The sequence below is a fragment of the Lampetra planeri genome, chromosome 12 (assembly GCF_965212315.1).
Source record: "Lampetra planeri chromosome 12, kcLamPlan1.2.h2, whole genome shotgun sequence".
Lineage (NCBI taxonomy): Eukaryota > Metazoa > Chordata > Hyperoartia > Petromyzontiformes > Petromyzontidae > Lampetra > Lampetra planeri.
The window spans coordinates 14,277,411-14,298,709 of record NC_136118.1 but is presented as its reverse complement, the minus strand read 5'-3'; the positions used below and the strand labels follow the sequence as shown (position 1 = coordinate 14,298,709).

General features: G+C 44.9%; 1 protein-coding gene across 3 annotated transcripts in view; it reads right to left on the bottom strand.

The window, feature by feature from the left end:
• The window catches only part of LOC144721735 (dysferlin-like), a 190,779-nt gene that overhangs the window by 77,774 nt on the left and 91,706 nt on the right, over positions 1 to 21,299 (bottom strand). For all 3 annotated transcript variants that reach the window (XM_078599615.1, XM_078599614.1, XM_078599616.1), the window contains one exon: positions 3,110 to 3,249. In XM_078599615.1, the coding sequence (XP_078455741.1) occupies positions 3,110 to 3,249 (140 nt within the window). The remainder of the gene's footprint in view (positions 1 to 3,109; positions 3,250 to 21,299) is intronic.

Sequence of the window (21,299 nt, the reverse complement as noted above, 5' to 3'; positions counted from 1 at the left end):
GCGTTGAAAATATATATAAAGCCGCTAATTTTTATGGAGCTTACAGATTACAGACAACCATTTGGCACATCTATCGCATGGCATGCCATTTTTCAAGTTGAAATGACAATAACACTAATCTTGAGGTTAGGGATAGGACATTGCAATAAAATCCAGTATTTTCATGGGTAGGTAACTTAAATAGAGCTCAATAACACATTCCTGCGGAGGGAGCTGGTAGGAACGTTGGGTTGCTCGGTAAATGGCCAGGGTCAACGGCGGCGTGGTGTATTCCACAAATATGGCCGACTGTGAGGGCGGGCACAAGCCGGCGTGAGAAAGTTAAACGTTGAGTTTTATAAGGGCACCACGGAGTGACCAGCCCCTCCCCACCCTGCCCCACCCAGCCCCACCCAGCCCCTCCCCACCCTCCCCACCCAGCCCCTCCCCATCCTCCCCTCCCCACCCAGCCCCACCCTCCCCACCCAGCCCCTTCACACGCTCCCCTCCCCACCCAGCCCCTCCTTCCCCACCCAGCCCCTCCCTGCACGACGGACACAATAATCCCCTGTGGGCTGGTGTAACCAGGAGGTTCCTACCAGTAAAATGGTTACTTAAAGACTCTTAATTGAAAAAAGATTGGGGGATCATTTAAAAGACACACACATTTCTACGTTCTAAACTTACAGCACATTCCCAGAAAATTAGAAAATGTGCCAGTATAGCAATCACATGAAACATATCAAGTTTCTGCAGATTGTGTCATCTGTATGCATTTTCGCTGAATATCTGGAATTAAACTTCTCTGTGTACCCCTCGACCTGGCGGCTCGAGCTGCTTCAGTATTGCTGGAGAAAGCCGCTGCTGTGGTCAAAAGCATGCTGAAGTTGCCACTGTGGTGAGATGTTGACTACCTCGCCTGGTATACAGGATGTTGTGGGTTTGATCCCGACCCTGACACCGGTATATTAGGAGTTTACATGAACTCCACGTGGTTGCGTGGATTTTTCTCCAGGTCCTCCGCTTTGTCCCTCTACATTTCGAATCAACATGGTTTCGGAGTATTTGGCTGGCAGTGTAGTATCTTGTACTAAAGATGAATTGTCAAAGTTATGAACAGAAGGTGTGTATCGGATTGTTTATGGTGCAAATGCTATATTGGACAGACGGGACGTAACATTAGTGTAAGACTAAAAGAACACCAAAGAAATATTAAATACTCACAAACATAACTGTTGGCAGTTGCAGAATATGCCTGCCAACAAGGACACTCAATTGATTTTCATAACGTTGAAGTGTTGTGTAAAACAATTATTACTGGCCGAGACTAATTCGAGAATCTATTGAAATTGAGAGAAATACATATAATTTTAACTGCTCTGACAGCTACAGGCTTAGTGCGGCCTGGAAGTGTATTATTAAGTAATACACCTTACAACTGTATTCCTTATAAAGGAAACACATGCTAAATAACTGTGCTTCATAATAATCTATTGTTATATAATTACAATAAACACCCCCCTCCTCGCCCTCTGATCTCTACACCTGATTGGTTCACAGTGATGACGTCATCTTGTTCTATTTAAGACCGGAAGCAGGTGGATTGCTTCACTATTCTGGCAAATCCCCCGATGATGCTGGTTGTTGTAATTACCAGCGAAACGTCACGGTGCTACTCAAATTGTAAATGTTGTGGATTTACTCTCCAACACACCAGTGAGCTGAAATAGTAACTAATTAGTGCGTTGTTTACGTGACAAACCTTACTGGCTGTGTCGCGTGGTGGAGGGTTACGACACATTTATATGAGAATAGGTTTTCCTCTTTTTACTGGCAACAAAACAGGTGTTAAGATGTTAAAACACCAAACTGAAACCTTTTACAAGGAATCATGTCTGCCTTAACCACAATACTTGTGGTCAGAATGCAAACAAAAAACATACTCTGATAATATATGCATTGTCATTGAAACTGATTGGTCCACACCAGAGACAGCTTTCTTTTGAGCCTAGTCTCAACGGTGTTAGACCAGAGGACGCCAAAACGCACATTTATACTTACGCGATCTAACCCAAAAACCTTTATTATGAGTATTTGGCTGCTATAGATTTCCATATGTTAAGCCACTTCGTTGAGCTGTAATTTGTGATAGCCAGATCGTTTCTGAAATAGAGAAATATAGCTCAGTGGGCCTTACATGGTAAAATAAAAAATATATAGTTTCGTTTTATTTTAGTTTTTCTTTACTCCCTATCTTTACTCGGACAGGACATGGGTACGCTGTTGACGAGCCCTTTGATCACAAGTGAAAGATTCCCAGTATAAATTCCTGGTCAGGGGGATGATTAACATGAGTACCGCTTTGTGGGAAATCAACAGCGGACACACGACGCAGAGACCCGGCCTCTGCGATGGGAAGGTGGAATTTCCGACGCTGGCTCACAGTCGCCGGGAGAGAAGAGTGTCACTTCAGCACTTCACCTCAGCACGGTGACCAACTGAAATGTTGTTGAAATCTTAAAAAATATATATAAATGATGGCAACGCATGGTCGTCATCACGGGGAGGCATGGAGTTGAGTGTCCCCGCTGTGAGAATTCAAACGGTGTGCCCCGTCAGTCTGAGTGTTTAAGAACCGAAGGGCTCAGTGGACCTGGGGGGAAAAATGGGAAATCAAGAAATTATTACATCTGCAATTATCGCTAGAGACATGACGAGCGATTAAGGGGATATTAAAATTACGTTAAGTGGCTAAATAATATCCTCTTAGTGTGTCAGGACAAGTGTTGCTAATGAGCACCAATTAACGCCAATATTCAATAGATGGTGGTGTTGCCAAAACCATTCTTGGTGTCTCTTCATTGCTAACAGTGACACATCATACAAACTACATACTATACACTCACCGCATGAGTATGCTTATAGGAGGCCCAATGTGTGTTGTGTAAATTAAACCCTTGTTTTGTGCAAGGATAGTAATTGCAGTTGAGTGTGAAACCCAGTAGACCGCTGTTTTCCACACATACAGCACACACAAAGTAAAACATATACCATATTTTATACACACACATACACACGCATACACACACACGCACGCATGCGTTCCAGCATACCTCTAATTCCCACCCACCTGCTCGATCCCGGGCTGGACATGGTTGTAGAGCGGCCGGGTCTCCACGTGCTCGGGCACAAGGCACTGCTGCCGGAGAGCGTACAGGGCCAGCCGCTCGTTTTCTGGACCCAGGGCTGGAGGCAGGGTGCGATCGCTCTCTGTGCGTGCAGACACGGACACAAGAGATCCTGCGCTGAGCTCGCGGGCACCGTCAGCCAGCCCAGGGCACACCACGACAAAGGGGCCGCTGGTGGCACGCGAGACGCACGCCCGGGCTGCTCTCATGCCCACAGCTACTCACCGTGATGGATGCTGACACACCGCGTGGTTCTATTCAGGCCTGAGTCCACCGAGGGGAAGTCGGCATCGGTGTGAGGTACTCATTTCAAGTGATGTGCAGTACATAGATGGGAATTCGAACCTGGATTACCAGGAATGTCGTAGTGTGCCAATCACTACACCACCTTTCCTCACATACAATGACCAACAAAGACAAATATCCCCCAAATAGTGTTGTTAGCGAGCAGCTATTAAGGGCAGAACGGTACACGAGGGGGTGGGTGGCCATCACCACACCCGGGCCTGCCTTTACATGCAATGACACACACACACGTACACACAACACACACACACGTACACACAACACACACACACGTACACACAACACACACACGTACACACAACACACACACGTACACACAACACACACACGTACACACAACACACACACGTACACACAACACACACACGTACACACAACACACACACGTACACACAACACACACACACGTACACACAACACACACACGTACACACAACACACACACGTACACACAACACACACACGTACACACAACACACACACACGTACACACAACACACACACGTACACACAACAACACACACACGTACACACAACACACACACGTACACACAACACACACATGTACACACAACAACACACACGTACACACAACACACACACGTACACACAACACACACACACACGTACACACAACACACACACGTACACACAACACACACATGTACACACAACAACACACACGTACACACAACACACACACACACGTACACACAACACACACACGTACACACAACAACACACACGTACACACAACACACACACGTACACACAACAACACACACGTACACACAACACACACACGTACACACAACACACACACACACGTACACACAACACACACACGTACACACAACAACACACACGTACACACAACAACACACACACGTACACACAACACACACACACACGTACACACAACACACACACGTACACACAACACACACACACACGTACACACAACACACACACACATGTACACACAACACACACACGTACACACAACACACACACACACGTACACACAACACACACATGTACACACAACACACACACACACGTACACACAACACACACACGTACACACAACACACACATGTACACACAACACACACACGTACACAACAACACACACACGTACACACAACACACACACGTACACACAACACACACACGTACACACAACACACACACGTACACACAACACACACACGTACACAACAACACACACACGTACACACAACACACACACACGTACACACAACACACACACGTACACACAACACACACACACGTACACAACAACACACACACGTACACACAACACACACACGTACACACAACACACACACACGTACACACAACAACAACACACACGTACACACAACACACACACGTACACACAACACACACACACGTACACACAGCACACACACGTACACACAACACACACAACAAACGCACTGAAGCACGTGATGCATGTCTACATAGACACATACGGAGGAGCATAGGTACCGATCATATTCTTCATGCTCAGTATTCTCCGGCCATTGTCCATGTGACGATAATTACTGCACTCTTCATAGGTGTGACACTTGTTCAATTGATGCTGAGCCAATACCAAGGTGAATTATCTGCAATGTATACCACTACAATCACAGCATCGTTACCAGGTGTATGCTCGGAGCAGCCATGATCAAGCCATAGTCGACCATACACACGCAACAAAACTGTAACAGGCGACTCGAGACTTGCTGCTGCTGCTGCTTTGATTCAAGTTTTCAGTGTTTCACAACGAAAATACCATACTTATACTGGACAGCGAGTGAAGCAAAGCACCATTCTAGCACGCCTATTAAGGCTGGCACGCCACAGGTGTTGGGTTCGGGTAACACCCCAAATGCCATGACCAGATCAGTGCTAATGTTCGAACGCCTTAATAAATAATGCCTTTCATAATGCGTCTATTTTAAGGAAGGGATCATGTCAGTAAATCAATTACCGCAATAAAAAAAGGAGTAGTTTGTGCGATTGGCCAACGCGTCTTGTCAATATATTTGTACAGCCTTTAAAATAAAAGGCCCCTTTCTAAGGATCCATTGGCTTGCAACCTTATTAAAGGTTTTCTTTTGTTGAGGCTGCTTTTGCAGACCAAAATTAGTGTGCTTGCGAGCGACATGACTAACTGACCTGCAGCGTTCAGCCAGGCTCTTTCCAGGCCCAATTCACATGTCTGCCCTGCTGTCTGGTTCATGAAAATAAATGGTGCATTCAGCATAATGTAAGCAATTCAACCCTACACTGAGCTAAATAAATAATTGAGGAGAAATACATCATCCAATTATCTTTGCTTTGCTATGAAGACAAAATGCGTGGAAACAATTAAAACGCGGAGAGCTCTCCGCACGCTTTGATATGATCTGCTTGCATGTAACTTACTAAACTGACAGGTACAGATCAGCCAAAACGAAAGTCCCCGTTTCGTATTGGCGGATGTGGAGACGTTTTGGCTGTCATGTTGAATCGACAATGACTGGCCTGGAGGAGGAAAGAGCCAAGTGGTCGAAGCAAATATCTGCGGTGGCAGCACAGCCAGGGTCTCGTACACCTAGCGATGTTGTCTAACGCGTCCCTTGTTCATGTACACACATCTCACCCACCGCCTTCCCCATTACAAGAGGCTCACAATCGGCATAAATAGACGCGCGGCTTAACACCTTCAGGCAAGGCCCATTCTCCAGAAGAGATAGAGGGCAGACGTTGGCTGGTTATAATTGAAGATTACACTTTGCGATGTGGCGCCTTCAAAACTTTAATATTCGCAAGAAGAAGAAAAAAAATTGACGAAAGCAGTTTTGGATTGACACATGGACAGCTTCGCCTCGTGTGCCTGAAGTCCCATGCCACGAGACTGACGCTTCTGGCCACAAGTGGCTCGGTTCACATGTAGCCTCTGAGAAAAGTCTGTAATTTTGTTCTCCATTTTTAACACAGCTAGCCCCAGGAAAGAAATGGAAAAGGCTTCGATTTCAACTGACAATCGGATTAAGTCTCATTCCGTGCTCCTAATGTTTAAATGCGCTGCTGGAAATGTTCCAACATTATCCGTGATGCTTGCTTGAATATCACTTCTGGGATATGAGCAGAGTTGGTAGAGCAGCTGCACTTACAATCATAAGGTTGTGAGTTCAAACGATGGCCAGGGGTGGACGCAGCCTCCGATGAGCAAAATAAAGAAATGTCACACACATACGTGCAGCCACGCCATTGTTACGAGGTCGATAAAATGACTGCGTCTTGGGGAGATGGCGCCACTCTGCAGGGGACATCAACGGCCCTCTCAGGGCAAACATGAAAAAGATATTCACCGCTGTTCAAAGACATCAATGGAAGTGGCCTCGAACTGATGATGCTTGTTAGGGGCACGTGATACGGGGCTTACAACCTAAGGCTGCAGTCGGTTCGTATAACGTTTATCCAGTCACATGGCTTTTGACAATGTGGCCCGCATTCGTTTAACATTATACACCGAGGAATATAAAGTTGTGTCTGGGCATGCGATGGACACAATTTTGTTCGTCATTGGCAAGGCCCCACAGGTTGCATCGGTGCTTGCCGTCCCTCCTTGCAATACACAAATAGCAAAAACGTCGTCGAACACAATGTGGGCTACGCCGGAAGTGTGCAAGTGGTACGTGTCGCCATGCTAGAGGGCAACATTCGTATAAATCAGTGGCTTGTGCCAACGTGGTGGTCCGTGATGAAATTACAACTTCCCAGTGCGTGAACATCGTGGCGTTGCACGTAATCGCGAGTGTCAACTGGCGCCCCCTGCTGCGTGCTAAGGGCGCGATGTGGGCCAACTTGCTCTACCCTGCAACTTGGGATTTTACGTTGTTTTTGTATCAAAATAGCAGCGTTGTACAAAATCGACAGTCTAAATTGCACATTCCCCATATCTACTCTAAATGGATGATGGGTTGAATCAACCCCCCAACGAAGATCGGAGCCACTCGCTCTTCCCCTGAGTCGCCAGGCCGCGAGCGGTTAGAGCATTACAAATCCACGTTTTCACTTTCAAGATAACCACAGAGAACTTTCCAAGTCTAATGTGAATACATTGCACTGTAGTGTCATTAGTATTGAAAGTGACATGGCAGCCCAGTGCAGTACGAAGAATGGCAATGGGCATGCGTGGGAGTTGTGCCAAGGTACGCTATACCCAGCCATCTTTTTCTTCCCAGTGATTACGCTTAGATATACTTCACCAGGTACATATTTTATTCCTAAGGTGACCTACAGGATGTCCAGGCTGGGTTAAAAAAACTAAACAATTGGCACCATCTCATTGGGATTGTAACGCAGTGACCTCAACAACTGCATCACCCACATTTCCAGCGCACGGACTTGAACACGCGCTCCGGGTACAGCTATCACGTGTGCTGTACGCCATGCACACACGGTCCACAAAGACTACTCACATTGCAATGTATAGACATGCATGGTGGTCCCAATAACACTGGTGGGCATTTATTCAAGAATGCATTGCTCAGAGTGGAATTATGTTAATTTGTTACTTTTTAAAATTCCCCACCTATTTTAATTCAGGGTCAATCCACCTTTCTCAAATGAGTGCTGGTTGGTAGAAATTGTATAACAGGCGACGTTTCAGGCAATGGCCCTCTTTATATCACATTCATCATATTACAGTCCTTGTTTTTCATTGTAAGGCCACGGTCATGTTGACGAGTGTGTTGAGTTTGTGTTGTTCATTGTGCTTGTGCACCACTGGCAATGCATCATCACCAAATAACTTGTTCAATTTGAAATGTACTTTTGTTTATTTTACTTTGATGTATCATCCTTGAAGGTGAACATTCATGAAAAAAAGGTGTAATTTGCATATTCATTTGGAAAAGGCCAGTTTCTGCATAACAAACTTGTGCTCTAGAGTCTACCCAGGTGAGGGTTAGTCACTCCATCTCTCTCGCCTCAATCTATATGCTATCAAAGAAGGTCCAATGACAGAAACGGCAGCTTAACAGTTTCTCTTTGAAAGCAGCGTTGTTGACGAATGTGCCGAGTTTTGTTTGGATACAGTGTGGCGTAATTGGTATTCAAAGCACCGTGTGTCGCCGAGTAGATACAAATATAAATTTCGATTTAAAGCTTTCGTGACTGCAGGGATTCATCTTCTTGGTTCTTTCGGTAAAGTCACGTACTTCTACGTGACTTTACCGAACGAACCAAGAAAAAGATACCGAGATATTCGACCTTGAGATTGTCCGAGGGACGTGTCGGGCAAGTCACAAGTTGTGGAGCAGGAAGGCCTCTGACGCACCTCCCTGTTGCCTGTAAGCGATCTCCTCTCGCATGCACGTCAGTTTTCTGCTTGTTATTTAGCGTATTAAAAAAAAAAACACTTCTCCTTAACTCCCCGAGTAGGATTTTCAAGGAGATTTTCAAAATGTTCTCGTAAATTACAGGGTGCTTAAAAAAATGTCAACACTTATATGGGACTATCGTTTTTAATGGAAAAAGAGCGGATAATACTACAATGTAACATGATAACAAATGTAATGGTAATAGCTTTGAAAAGCCAAAGAGTCTGCGCTTGTTTGCCATCATTGTCAACACGTGCCTGGAATCTTCTCCAGGTGGTCTCCAGCGTCCGCAGGCACATTTCTTGTGGTCTTGTTGCAAATTCTCGGAAGTGTCAACATTTTTTTGAAGCACCTTGTACATTAAAACGATACGTTATTGCAGGTGCGCAGAGAAATGTCTCGGTTCAAAATGCAGAGGATCTGCGAGGAACGAAGGGAACCGACTCGTGACGAGATTGAAGACCCTTTTTGGTGAAGACAAGCTGGGACCTGTTCTTCACCAACAAAGAACCCTTTAGGACATATCCAGCTGTTCAACCCTAAGCAGACAGGGGCCCTCATTTGAATACTCCTATATGCAAACAAGGTGTGCGAAACAACGATAGACATATTGTGAACCACATTCTCCATCCATAGTTTACATATGCAATCGTACTTTTGTGTAAATCAATCATAAATATAACGTGTGTGCCAATTCCTGTATCTTCATAACCTTGCTTAAATATCTAATGGGCTTTGCTGCAATGGAGGCAGTGCCGCATCACTCAACCCCCATGGTCCTTGTGAACTATAAATAGGAGGCAGTTTAACCTTTTGATGAAAAACCAATAAAGAGTAAATTCAAGTTGACGCAAATGTCAAAGTAATGCATTTTAGCATTTTTTTTCTGGCAAGTGGGCTGCATTCAATATCTGGAAAAAATAATGTTATTCGAAGAAACCTGAAAAATCTTCAACCCCAATGTGCATTCCCTACATTTCTCGGAGCATTTCAGTGGACTTTGATGAACGCATATTCTGGAAATTATTACGGCTTGTAAATGTACTGTTAGCTTTTCGCTAGGATAACAAACCTAGATTACTCACAGGACAGGAAGGCCGTATTTTTAGCAAGTCGTTAATGGCAGCACATTAACAGACAAAAGGAGAGATGCCAGTATGTTTGTGTGCGTATGTTCATTTACAAGTCTTTAAATTGGTGCTTTGTGGATATGTTTTTTTTATCCCTCTTTGGTCATATTTCCATTACATTTCAGGGTTTTTTTTCTGACAAAATATGCAGTGTATGGTCGGAACCTCCTGAAGGGAAAATTAAAGGTCCCATGCTGTAACACCTGCTCACCCTGAGCTATAAATGCCCCGACAGTGCATTGTCTTTGCACTATCAGGACATTTATGGTCTGACACTGGTGAGAACAGGCCCTAAAGATGGCTGTCTCTGGTCTATACCAATCAGTTTCAAAGACAATGCATATATTTTCAGAGCATGTTTGTGTTTGCATGTCCACCACAAGTATGTGGAGTTAAATGCAGACTTGATACCTTGCAAAAGGTTTCTATCTGGTGTTTGAACATCTTGACACCTGTTTTATTGCCTGAAAGGGTAAAATCTTTTCTTATCTATTCATAGGGCGAACCTCACAGAGAGACGAGTGGGCGAAGCGTACGGGGCGCGAGCGCTCTTCATCCAGCGGCGTCGGCGCTGCAGTCTTTTCAATTTCAGAGCCCCCCGCTCGCTCTGTGTGGTTGGGCAACTCGGACACAAAAGGCTGCTGGACCCACAACTCAACTCCGCACATGTGCAACTGCAAGCGGGGGGCGCACAGATCGACCCCGCCCCCCTGTGGAATGGTTGCCCACACTGATCCGCTGGTCCATACCCACCTGCCCCAAGATCCGAAGAGACGCCCAGTCCTGCTGGATGTACCAGCGCATCACGGACAACCCCGAGCTCACAACCCCCCCCCCCATCACACCTCAAGTAACAAATTCCCCTTTTGGGGAAGTTTCAAAGCCCTCAGTGGGGCAAGCTTTTCCGCCCAGACAAACAAACCTCTAGGGCCCGACTTGGCTAGCAAACAGCGGTCAGCCATGAATCACTGCAGAACAGCCAACGGCAGATGCGGCCACCTCATTCATCGATGAGAAAGAAGAGCGGCCTTTAAAGTGGCTGTGGTCACCGCAGCCAGACCGTGGACCACATGGTCCTGCACCGCCCGTGCCATCGACTCACTGGCAGTGTCACCGACCTCCGGCAAGCCTCTACGGAGGGTCACTCACAGGCTTGCTAGTCACCTCGTTAGACACAAATAGAGTTGATCGTTTCACCATTTCTCGAACAATAGCATCAGTCATGCTGGCTGGTCAGCACCATGTATAGGTTTGACACACCCTGTTACTATACATTCAGGCTTATAGTTTGGGTCTGATGGAACGATTTCAGATCTGTGTTTTGGATTCAATGTGTCTTCTCAGATCATATCACTGAATGGAACACTGATAAAGAACGTGTGAAAAGGAATTGGCTATTTATTGTTGAGGTATGGCATCTTACACAATGCTGCATTGCATTACTTAAATATTAACAGCAAAGTACACTTTGTTGACTCTTCTACTATTTATATATTGTGCATACTGAGTAAAATACTACAGTTACATTTATAACAGTGTTCCACTGTAGGCGATGGGAAAAAAACTGATGAAAAAGAACCGGTTCTTGAATTGAATCATGGCCCTAAATCGTGACAATTACTGAATCACTGGGGAGTTGAGACATTAGCGACATTTTAATATAGAAAGTACATTGAGCGTTTGCGTTTCAGCTACAACATCAGCTGTGCAAAGTCCTACCAGCACGTCAACATGAGATGTAATCTTGATCATGGTTACATTCTGACTCATGTACAGTCAATCAGATCATCACATTCGAGTTGACCATGCACCTTAATGTATTCAACGTAAAAAAAGTCAACAGTGATTCGGGAATGTCATGGTGTTGGGGTCACCATCCCATGCTTGTTCGAGCAGAGACGCTGCCCACCTTTCACACAACTAAAGCAGACTCACTGCAGTCACGACTTGGGAGGCATGTGCATTTTAATCCAGGCTTGGCTATATGGGGCCATGTCAATGTTATTAACACGAGATGATGCGGTGGTAATTTAAAAAAAATCTAACTTTAGTATACCTGAGAACCATGTAAATTTAGTTTTAACGGGCTAATAATTTCTCATAGTAAATCATTCCTTGTGGTTTTTGGCTGCTGTTTTTATATATTTTCACTTGGCGTAATGGGATATATTTCACGGGCTGTTTGCTCATCGAATACGAGCGTGCAGGCAATCACTAATGAACAGAAAACCAGCCACAACAATGGTTACATTTGAAACATTTCAAAAATTTTCATGTAACTATTATCCCTCTTCTTGACCCCAAAATTCATACCACTTAAACTTTTCACCCCCTTCTTTATTTCAGTAATCCAGGCATTACTTGTAACACGAACGGGCTTATTAATCTCACAACGATTCTCGAATCTCTCCGACGACCTTTCAGTCACCTGCACATGAACATTGATCTCGCTGTAACAGAACTCCTTCTCGACCTCAGTTCTACTCACCTCAACCCTTTCTTCGCAATCAGACTAGAAGTCTACTTTTAAACAGACATCTGGGTTACGAAATCAAATACTAGGTATTCAATTATTGGAACAATCGTAGCAAACACTGCTTACTCTCGAGGGATTCCACTGTTTTGCTTTTTTTAAGGAAGCCTGCAATGGCCAGGTGCGCTACAGAACTCAGCTATGATTTACGCGCCTTGGATATTCATGCTTTCCTCTGAAAATATTTAGTTAACCAGCCAGTCGATGAGCAACTTCTTCAGCTCGTTCAGTCAGCGTCTCCCGACTCAAATGCGCAATGGCCAGTGGTCAATGCTCATCTGCAATGTTGGCCCTAAGCAAGTGGTAGAAGTTCTGTAATTCCCACTGCAGGGGTGGGAGCCCAATGCAAAGGACAACCACTGCCGTACTTTGACCTGCGCCTCTGTGCCTTCGTGTCAACAGCATGAATTGAAATAGTATAATTGGTCGACTTTCGAAAAAAAAGTTGAGGTCAATGAAAACCTTTTATAAAATCGACTTTTATAAAAACTAAAGACAAACACGACAATGTAATTTGAGCATATCTCCATGTTGATTAATTGTTGTAATGCAACTCACAGGAACTGGCAAGTGAATGTTGGAAATGTGATATTTGGGAGTCTGCTCTGCTACCCAGGATGGCCAAAATATTTGATTGTCCATAAATCATAAAACAAGCATTTGGATAAATCCATTCAAACAACAATGCAGTTTCTACTACATTCACTCATCTGCGGGCCAAAGTAAATACAATTTATTTCGAACTCTGCAATACAGCATTTTTGTTTCCTCTATGAAGTCCAGGCCACCAAAGGCCACAATGTTTTATTTTCTCAAAGAACATTGATATTTACTTTTTCTATATTTGTTCTCATTCGTACGTGACAGACACCGTTACATAAAGAACCAAGGGCTTTTAGTGCAATTTATTAGCCGTTCTATAGCCACCCATGGATAGGTGGATTGATAGCCTAGGAATCAGGGCATCTGGTATGCAGCCTATTTTTCATGGCTTGTGATGTTTGGTCCTCCCCTAGATCAACTCAGCCTTAAATGAGCACTAGTGCAGTGTGTAAACATATTTTGGAGACAAAGGTGGTTGGAAACAGTGCTGACCACCCACCCCTGTGTGTGCCATGCTTGCCTTGATAGATGTTCGCTCACAGCACTTGCCCCAACAGTTAAAGGCTATGCAGGGAATATCTGTCTTTGTATTTTAGTGTTATGTTGGATCATGCTTCTATGGGAGCATAGAAGGGAAATCCTAACAAAAGATTTAGCTTCACTACTTTCTACTGCCCACCTTATAGCCCCACCGCCTATAACAACCTGCTGTGACTGGTGGTCATGAATACAAACCACTATCCAGGCTTCGCTTTCCCAGATCTGATAAGAATGGGTGCATTCTGGGTGGTTTGGTCAGAGACACACTCGTTGGTATCCTCACCTAACTTTACTCCACTTACAATGGGAACTTTGCTATCTCATGGGTAGGCAAGGGCCGCGTGCGTGGCACTTGCCTTACCACAATCTCCCATGCGTCTTTCCGGTCTCAATATTTGCTCACAAGCGGCACTTGTTCCACTGGTCTATTCAGACCAAAGGGGGCATCTTGGCACCTAACTGAGTGCAAGTTCATGTGCGTGCGTGCTTGCTTGAACGCACATGTTGGGCAGGGTGAGTGCACATATTGCAAATCCCAAAAACCGTAGAAAGAAAGACTGTCTGTCCTTGGATCTTATTTTCAGTGGTGCAAAATAAAATATGTAACATAACACTTTTCGGACAGAACATATGCAAGGAACATAAAGTGGGTAAATGCAACTAGCAGACAAAATGTGCTTTTCATATCTCACTTGCAAGTGTGCACGTGCATGCCTCGCCCTGACCATGCGAGTCCCTCTGGGGGGCTGGACACAATAGGCGCTGCCCAGCTCAGTCATACCACGAAAGGTCGGCCAATTCAAGTGCACGGCATCAATGCGCTTCGTACAGCAGAAACAATCGTTAAGCCGCCAGAGCAGTGTCTGCGTGGCCCAGGGGCTGGCCTTAATGTCCACGTATTTGTGTTGAGCAAGCTATGTTTGAATCCTCCCAGCACTGAATATTTCAAAAACGAGAAATCCCATATGAATATAGTTGTCCTATAAACACATTAGTCGGTTTATCCAGAGTGGGTGGCCATCTATTCGGTTTAAAAATCTCACCTGGATCCACGCCTGTGCCATTACTCAGCATATGAAGCATCTGGTTCTGATTAGAGGGACCACGACCTTGTCCCTGGATGGTTCATCTGTTCTTTAGATGCTGTGCAAAAATAGATATTTACTAGGAGGAGAAATGTCTTAATCAGTCTCACGTTCATTATTTGGAATGGCAGTCTGCTCGGTATGGATCTTTAAAAATGACCAACTTTCATAGTTGCATGGAATGAGTCAGCAAGCAATAACTTAATTCATATGCTCACTATTCAGCCACTGAATTGCTCATGTAATTATTTTACTATGTATACAACTCATAATATGCTAATGCCATGGAACTATTATTAAGCTAATGGGACAAATGAGACAGAACGTATGAGACCGTCAATACAAGTTAATACGAATGAGACAGAATCTTACTGTGACCGTAATTGTGGCAAATTATCAAATCATGAGCGGGGAGTAGAATTATTCTGCACGCATTCCCACGCCAATTCAGTCAAAGCATTTGCTTGAGCATAATTCACCACACTGGCCAGGCAGCTGCAAATGTCACTCGCCACTGATGATAAGTACCGTGGCCGGGAATTGAACTCGGCTGCTGAGTTCATGGCGCAGTGCATTGCCCACGGAGCAAAGCGCTCACTACCTGGAATCACTCAATGCCTACTTTTCCTGTGTCTTCTACCCCTCTCCAGGAAGAGCTCCTCAATATGTTTTCAGGGAAAGAAGTTTATCGATATTTCAGTGCCCTCAAAACATGTGGATTAGACTTCGCCCTCCCTCGCTCCCCCTAACATGTGTGCTTGTGGCATGTTGACCGATCCCTTCGTTATCCAAATTGCCATCGGGCAGCGCTCATTTCTGTTGGCAGTCAGTCCTGAATCATTGGTGGATATTCCACGTTCTTATGACGAGCGTCCGTTTTTTATATCGGGGAAACCAGTTTTCATTTGCCACTTGAAGTGGTCATTATTTTATTCGCGATGTAGAATGTTGGTCTGAATTGACCCACGACCCTGAACCCATGACCTTCTAAAACCGGCGGCCAGCCACATAGTATCTGCAATAAAGGTATTTTTGTCATCTTAAATTAGGTATATTAAGTAATTAAATACTGTAAATGATTGTTGATCACATTATAAATGACAGTATATTTATTTAACAAAATACGTATTTTTTTCATTTAGCCAAAAACATATAAACTTTTCACAATTTATAAATGTCACTACATCTGTTTTAATCAAGTTTATTATAGATTAAATCGTTATTTTTAATGAGGTACGGATCATCCTAGTTCACTCCGACTATGAATTGGCTAAACGTGTTGTTCTGACGGAGGAGAAAATGCCCTGCTCTGGTGTGCCACTAATTAGAAGCAGGTTTCTAAGAGTAGCTCGTGAGTTAATGGTCTCATCCAAGTCAGCACTGGCTCTGCAATACATCTGAACTTGGAGCAGCCGGGTAACTCAGTGGGAAAATGCCAGCGTTTGAGCAATAAACCACCAACAAATAAGGTTTTGTACCTCGGTAAAACTTGTTTTTCTTGTCCATGCCGCCATCGACTGGTCCCTTAGTTCGTCATCACCGCAGCAATTCCCGTTAGGGAATGCCTGATCACAATTAGGCGTCCACTATTCATTCAGTCTCTGCCTGGTCACCAATGATTGCGAATATATATACATCTCGCGAGGGTGCTTCAATGGGTAAAGAGCGTTGAATAATTGTGTAACTTATATCAGCACGATTGTGTTATAATTGCATAGTTAATGGACATGGTCCTGCTAATCACGTGTCTTTTTCCAGATGTTTACACTAATTGCCAAATATGGATGCTCTTGCCCAATCGCACATTAGAAGAGCGTTGAGCTTTTATTTGTATTTGTCTTCTGAGGATTATGATGCCTCAACCATTCTTATATTCTGCTTTTTGAACCATGCATGACCTCACCACAATTCACCAACCAAACATTCAACCAAGTTTCTGCATCACACGTGCAGGCCACCACACCTGGCCAAACACATGCCACTATTACACCTATCCGTATTGCTTGCACACACTGCAATTTCGTCAGCTTATAAGCTGGTTCCAAACAAGCAATTCGTACATTTGATTATAAAAAAAGACCCAAATTGAATGGATCGCTGTGCCAGCAAGAGGGGTGTCTTCCCTCGTGAGGGTTAAAGAGACGTCGTGACGCATGGCAGCCGGGGTTGGCTCACAGGCCCCTGAACGGCTGCTTTTGGCGTGGGCTCGCGGGACGAGCCGGAATCCGAAGGTGGTTCCATTCTTGAGTCGACACCCGTTTTACATTGGCAAGGTTGAATAACAAAAAAAAATCCACAATAAGACAGAGTAAATAGAACCTTCAAAGGGAATCGATAATTGCAAGACAATAGCGTGCAGATGTGCAAACCAAAATTTCATGTTATTTTCTCAATGAAAATGAATTGTACTTAAAATGCACCGCACTGCATTGAGAGTTACTGTATCATTGGTAAGTCATGACAGCGACGCTGTCGCGTTGCCGGGACGAGTCCTCTGGACTGGCGATGCCGACGTCGCGGGTTCGATCAGATCTCGAGCGGTTGCAGCGATGGGGCAGGTTTTAAAAATCTCCCTCCCCCTGACCCCCCCCCCCCCTTGCTTCTGTCCACTCTCCAGCCACAAAGACCACAGTTAGTCGATCAGCATATCACACGTGGTGGGATTTAAGTGTGGGTATCCCCACCTCTTCCAAGATGTGTGGCCAGCGTGGGAAGAGTAGGCCAAACACTATTTAGATGTGTTTCTCTTGAGCTCTGCCGAGTGGAGGCCCAGCACTGGCATCAGCCAGCAATTGCACAGCTGCACCTTTATTATGTTTCACCATTATCTGAACGCATTCCCAAAGGCTCATACAATATATGTATTCGCTTCAAGCTCTTCCCGTTTGGTAGGAATGGACTCTGTATGTTTTAGATAAAAGCTGAATGTTAAATACCAGAAAATTGAGCTAAGGTTCACCTCTCGACTCCCAGCCCCTGCCTAGGGTCTGCAGGCCCGCCTGAATCAAAGCACGTGTTCTATTTCGTGTAAAGGTGGAGAGAGAGAGAGAGCAGTGGCATCAAAGCGCCCGAACTGTCTGTGTGGTCCCGATGCTACCTCCCCTGCCGAGAGCAAGCCCAGCTTCCTGCACGCCCAGGCCGCCGTTATCATCCCCACCGCGCTCGGCACCTTTACATACTGCACAGTCTAACAACAGTTTAAAGCGTTTGTTTGGAAAAGCTCCATGTATTGCACAGGTTTATTCAAAATAACTCTTAAAACAATGAGTGAAAATCGCGAAAGTTCAGCCAAGTTTTGAGGAGACATTAATGCAGATTACTTTGCATAATGCCATCTTGGGACAGTTTCTGTATGCTAGTAGCAAGAATGTTGATTAGCTGCTCAATCGTTTGATCAAAAGTCCATATTTCCCGGCTAATTTTAACAAGAATTACTAAGAATAACTACGTGAAGATAGGTTCCATAGGTTACCTTCAGCTGATACGTATATTACTTTTGGGAATTTCATTACAACATTGCAGCACTCGAAATGAGTCATTTTATGAGTGTACTCAGGAAGCCTCAATAATTAGGCCCAACTTAGATATTTGGCCATTTTTTGTTTTGCACATTGGAGGATACTCAAGTGCCCAAGGATAAGGGAAAGTTATAAAAGAGCCAACAACTTGAACTCTGCAAGCGTTGCATGGCAGACACAGTGACGTACTCTTGTGAAGTGTGCACGTGGTTCCTTGAAATATTCATCGACTTTATGGTGGGCTTGCATAATGTAGAAAATCAGCGCAGCCTTTCGCAATGTAGAAAACGACGACCACTCTCCTGCTGCGTAATCCACAATGTGTGTTGCGGCACATGTGCACACCAGGCGTAATGAAGGGCCTTGACATCCTGAGACAATCCAGACTCTCTGTTGAATGCTAAACATGAATGTTAAACTCCAGCACTACTTAGACACCCCCTCGTAACATAACCACCTCTTGGCAGTGCTAGTCAATGAGTGTGAGTGATTGGACTATGTGCCTCATAATAATGATAAGAAGGGACTTTCCGTAAGGTGTTGGTAGGCCACGGAGTTAGTTTTATAAGACCAATGCATTTCCCACGGACCCCAACACCTCAGCAGGTTGCCGGCATTATTTCATCCAGATAGAACAATCTATATTTTAATTTCATACTTTTTCAACATCTGTTTTCTAAGTTGTGTATGTGTGTGAGTATGTTTGCTCGCTAACAGTACCTGACCCAACAGTCTGTAAAGGCGATACGGGGGATCTTTGTCTTTGCTGAGTATGTGTGGTGTTCATATAAGAACAAGACAGGCCTAAAATGAGTACCCGGTGCGGTGTGGACAAACTGGGAAGGGCAAGCAAAGGTTGAAGGTGGACATGCTTGCGTATGGATGTTAATATCAGACAGGGAAATGCTGGTCACCGGAACTGTGACGCTCTTCCTCTGACCCTCGCACCACCACCACCACCACCACCATCTCCTGCGTTGCATTTCCCCTGGGCCACACTTTGTTTGCTTCACTGAAAATCACATGGAAGAGCACATGGGATGATGTTGGAATCTATTTATTTGCATCAAGCGAGTGAGCCCATGCCCAAATCAGCACTGGGAGCAGCTCATTGGTCTGAACCGACGGTGGGTTTAATATATACTCCTCTGACAAGGACAATGTTCTCCATAGGGCAACCACAGTTGACTTCCATGGAGGAATGGTCGGCTGTTAATTTATTTGTTCAATGAGTGAGCTAAACATATCACTTTTTCGAATTGAAGTCCCTCACACCCTCGTATCATATTGTATTTTCGCCTCTCGATCTCAAATGACTTCTTTCCCCTATAGCCCCCCCCCCCCCTCACAACCATCTCACATTTTACATTAAAACAAAACATAGCAACGAATAAACGTTTTCCCTTGTCATTTCTGAGTACTACCATGGTATCTTCTTTATAGCTGGAGATGAAAATTACTCTTGATGTGTTACTCTCATGTCAGTGTGGCTGTTTTAAATAAACTTGAGTCAAAGGACCCCCTGATGTTTAACATCTTCGCAAGGGGCAGCTTCGTCAAACTCCCTCTCCACCGTGGACGGACGTGACCTCAGCCACCCGTCAACGCTGCCGCGCCCCCAGAGGGCCTCTACCACTGCTAACGCCACATCCCCCCCTCACCACCAAAGTGTACCCACCTGGGGATGCTGATGCATTGTTGAGCTGAAAAGTTTTGGCATCCAAGGCACGGCACGCTGCAGCAGCAGCGGCATATTCTAAATCTGGTAACTATGACCCTGGTCATTGGGTGAAAGGTTGTCAGAAAGCGAGTTGATCGCTGGATCGCAGGACACTTGACCCAATCACCAAATATTTACCGATTGCACTGTTAGATATATTGCGTGATATAGCTAAAGCATACGTGTGGAGCTATTAATGTGTAGACATCACAATACTACTTCGACAGGCCTCTATTACCCAACACAATATGATAACTCTATCAAGATGAGTTAACATATGTCAGTCTACTGATAATCTTTGACTTCTGTAATAAATTCTAATGATAAGCTAAAATTATTGTGTTTGTAATGTCATTGGTGAGCAGGCATAGAAATCAACTCACTGCAATGAAGAACGCCGTTTATATGCAGGTGGATGAAGCTCGGATTCGAAGTCAGGATCTCAACGGCAATGGCTTAGTGCTCTGAGCCACCCAACCTCACGTGAAACAAGACCTCAACATACACAATTCTATGTATTGCCAATATTAGCTGGCACGAAGAAATACCAAGGTACTGAGGAATACTCAGGGAAACACGGTACCGAGTGATAGGCATCACTTTTCAAGTGCTGCAACAAAATCGCCCAGAAATACCTGCAGCCCAGAAATACCTGCAGCCCAGAAATACCTGCAGCCCAGAGCAAACTTGGCCCAGCAGCCACGAGGTGTGGCAGCGGGTGAAGCAGGCCACTGGCCATGTGAGGCAAGGTCAACCAATGACCCCATCTCACCTCTTGCTTCCCTACCACCTCGCACCCCACCACCGCCTCCCCACCTTCCATCTGCCTCCCATGCACGGCTGTGCACTTGCCCTTTAAACACACCCAAGGTGTCTGCCTGGGACTGGGTGGGCCACACATGGCAAGGGCTAAAGAGACAGCGACCTCTTGCCAATGACCTCAACGCCAACACGGGTTACCAGAGGTGTGGACTCGAGTCATGTGACTTGGACTCGAGTCAGACTCGAGTCATGAATTTGATGACTTGCGACTCGACTTGGACTTGCATAACAATGACTTTGTCCCACCTATGAGATGTGGACTCGAGTCATGTGACTTGGACTCGAGTCAGACTCGAGTCATGAATTTGATGACTTGCGACTCGACTTGGACTTGCATAACAATGACTTCGTCCCACCTCTGCGGGTTACACACATGTATGAATTCACAACTCAAAATATTAATGTAATCATTCGTAAGCACAGCCTGCCAATAATATTATTAACACTGCCTAATATTAAAAACAAAACATCGGGTTTCCTGCCCCCCAGCC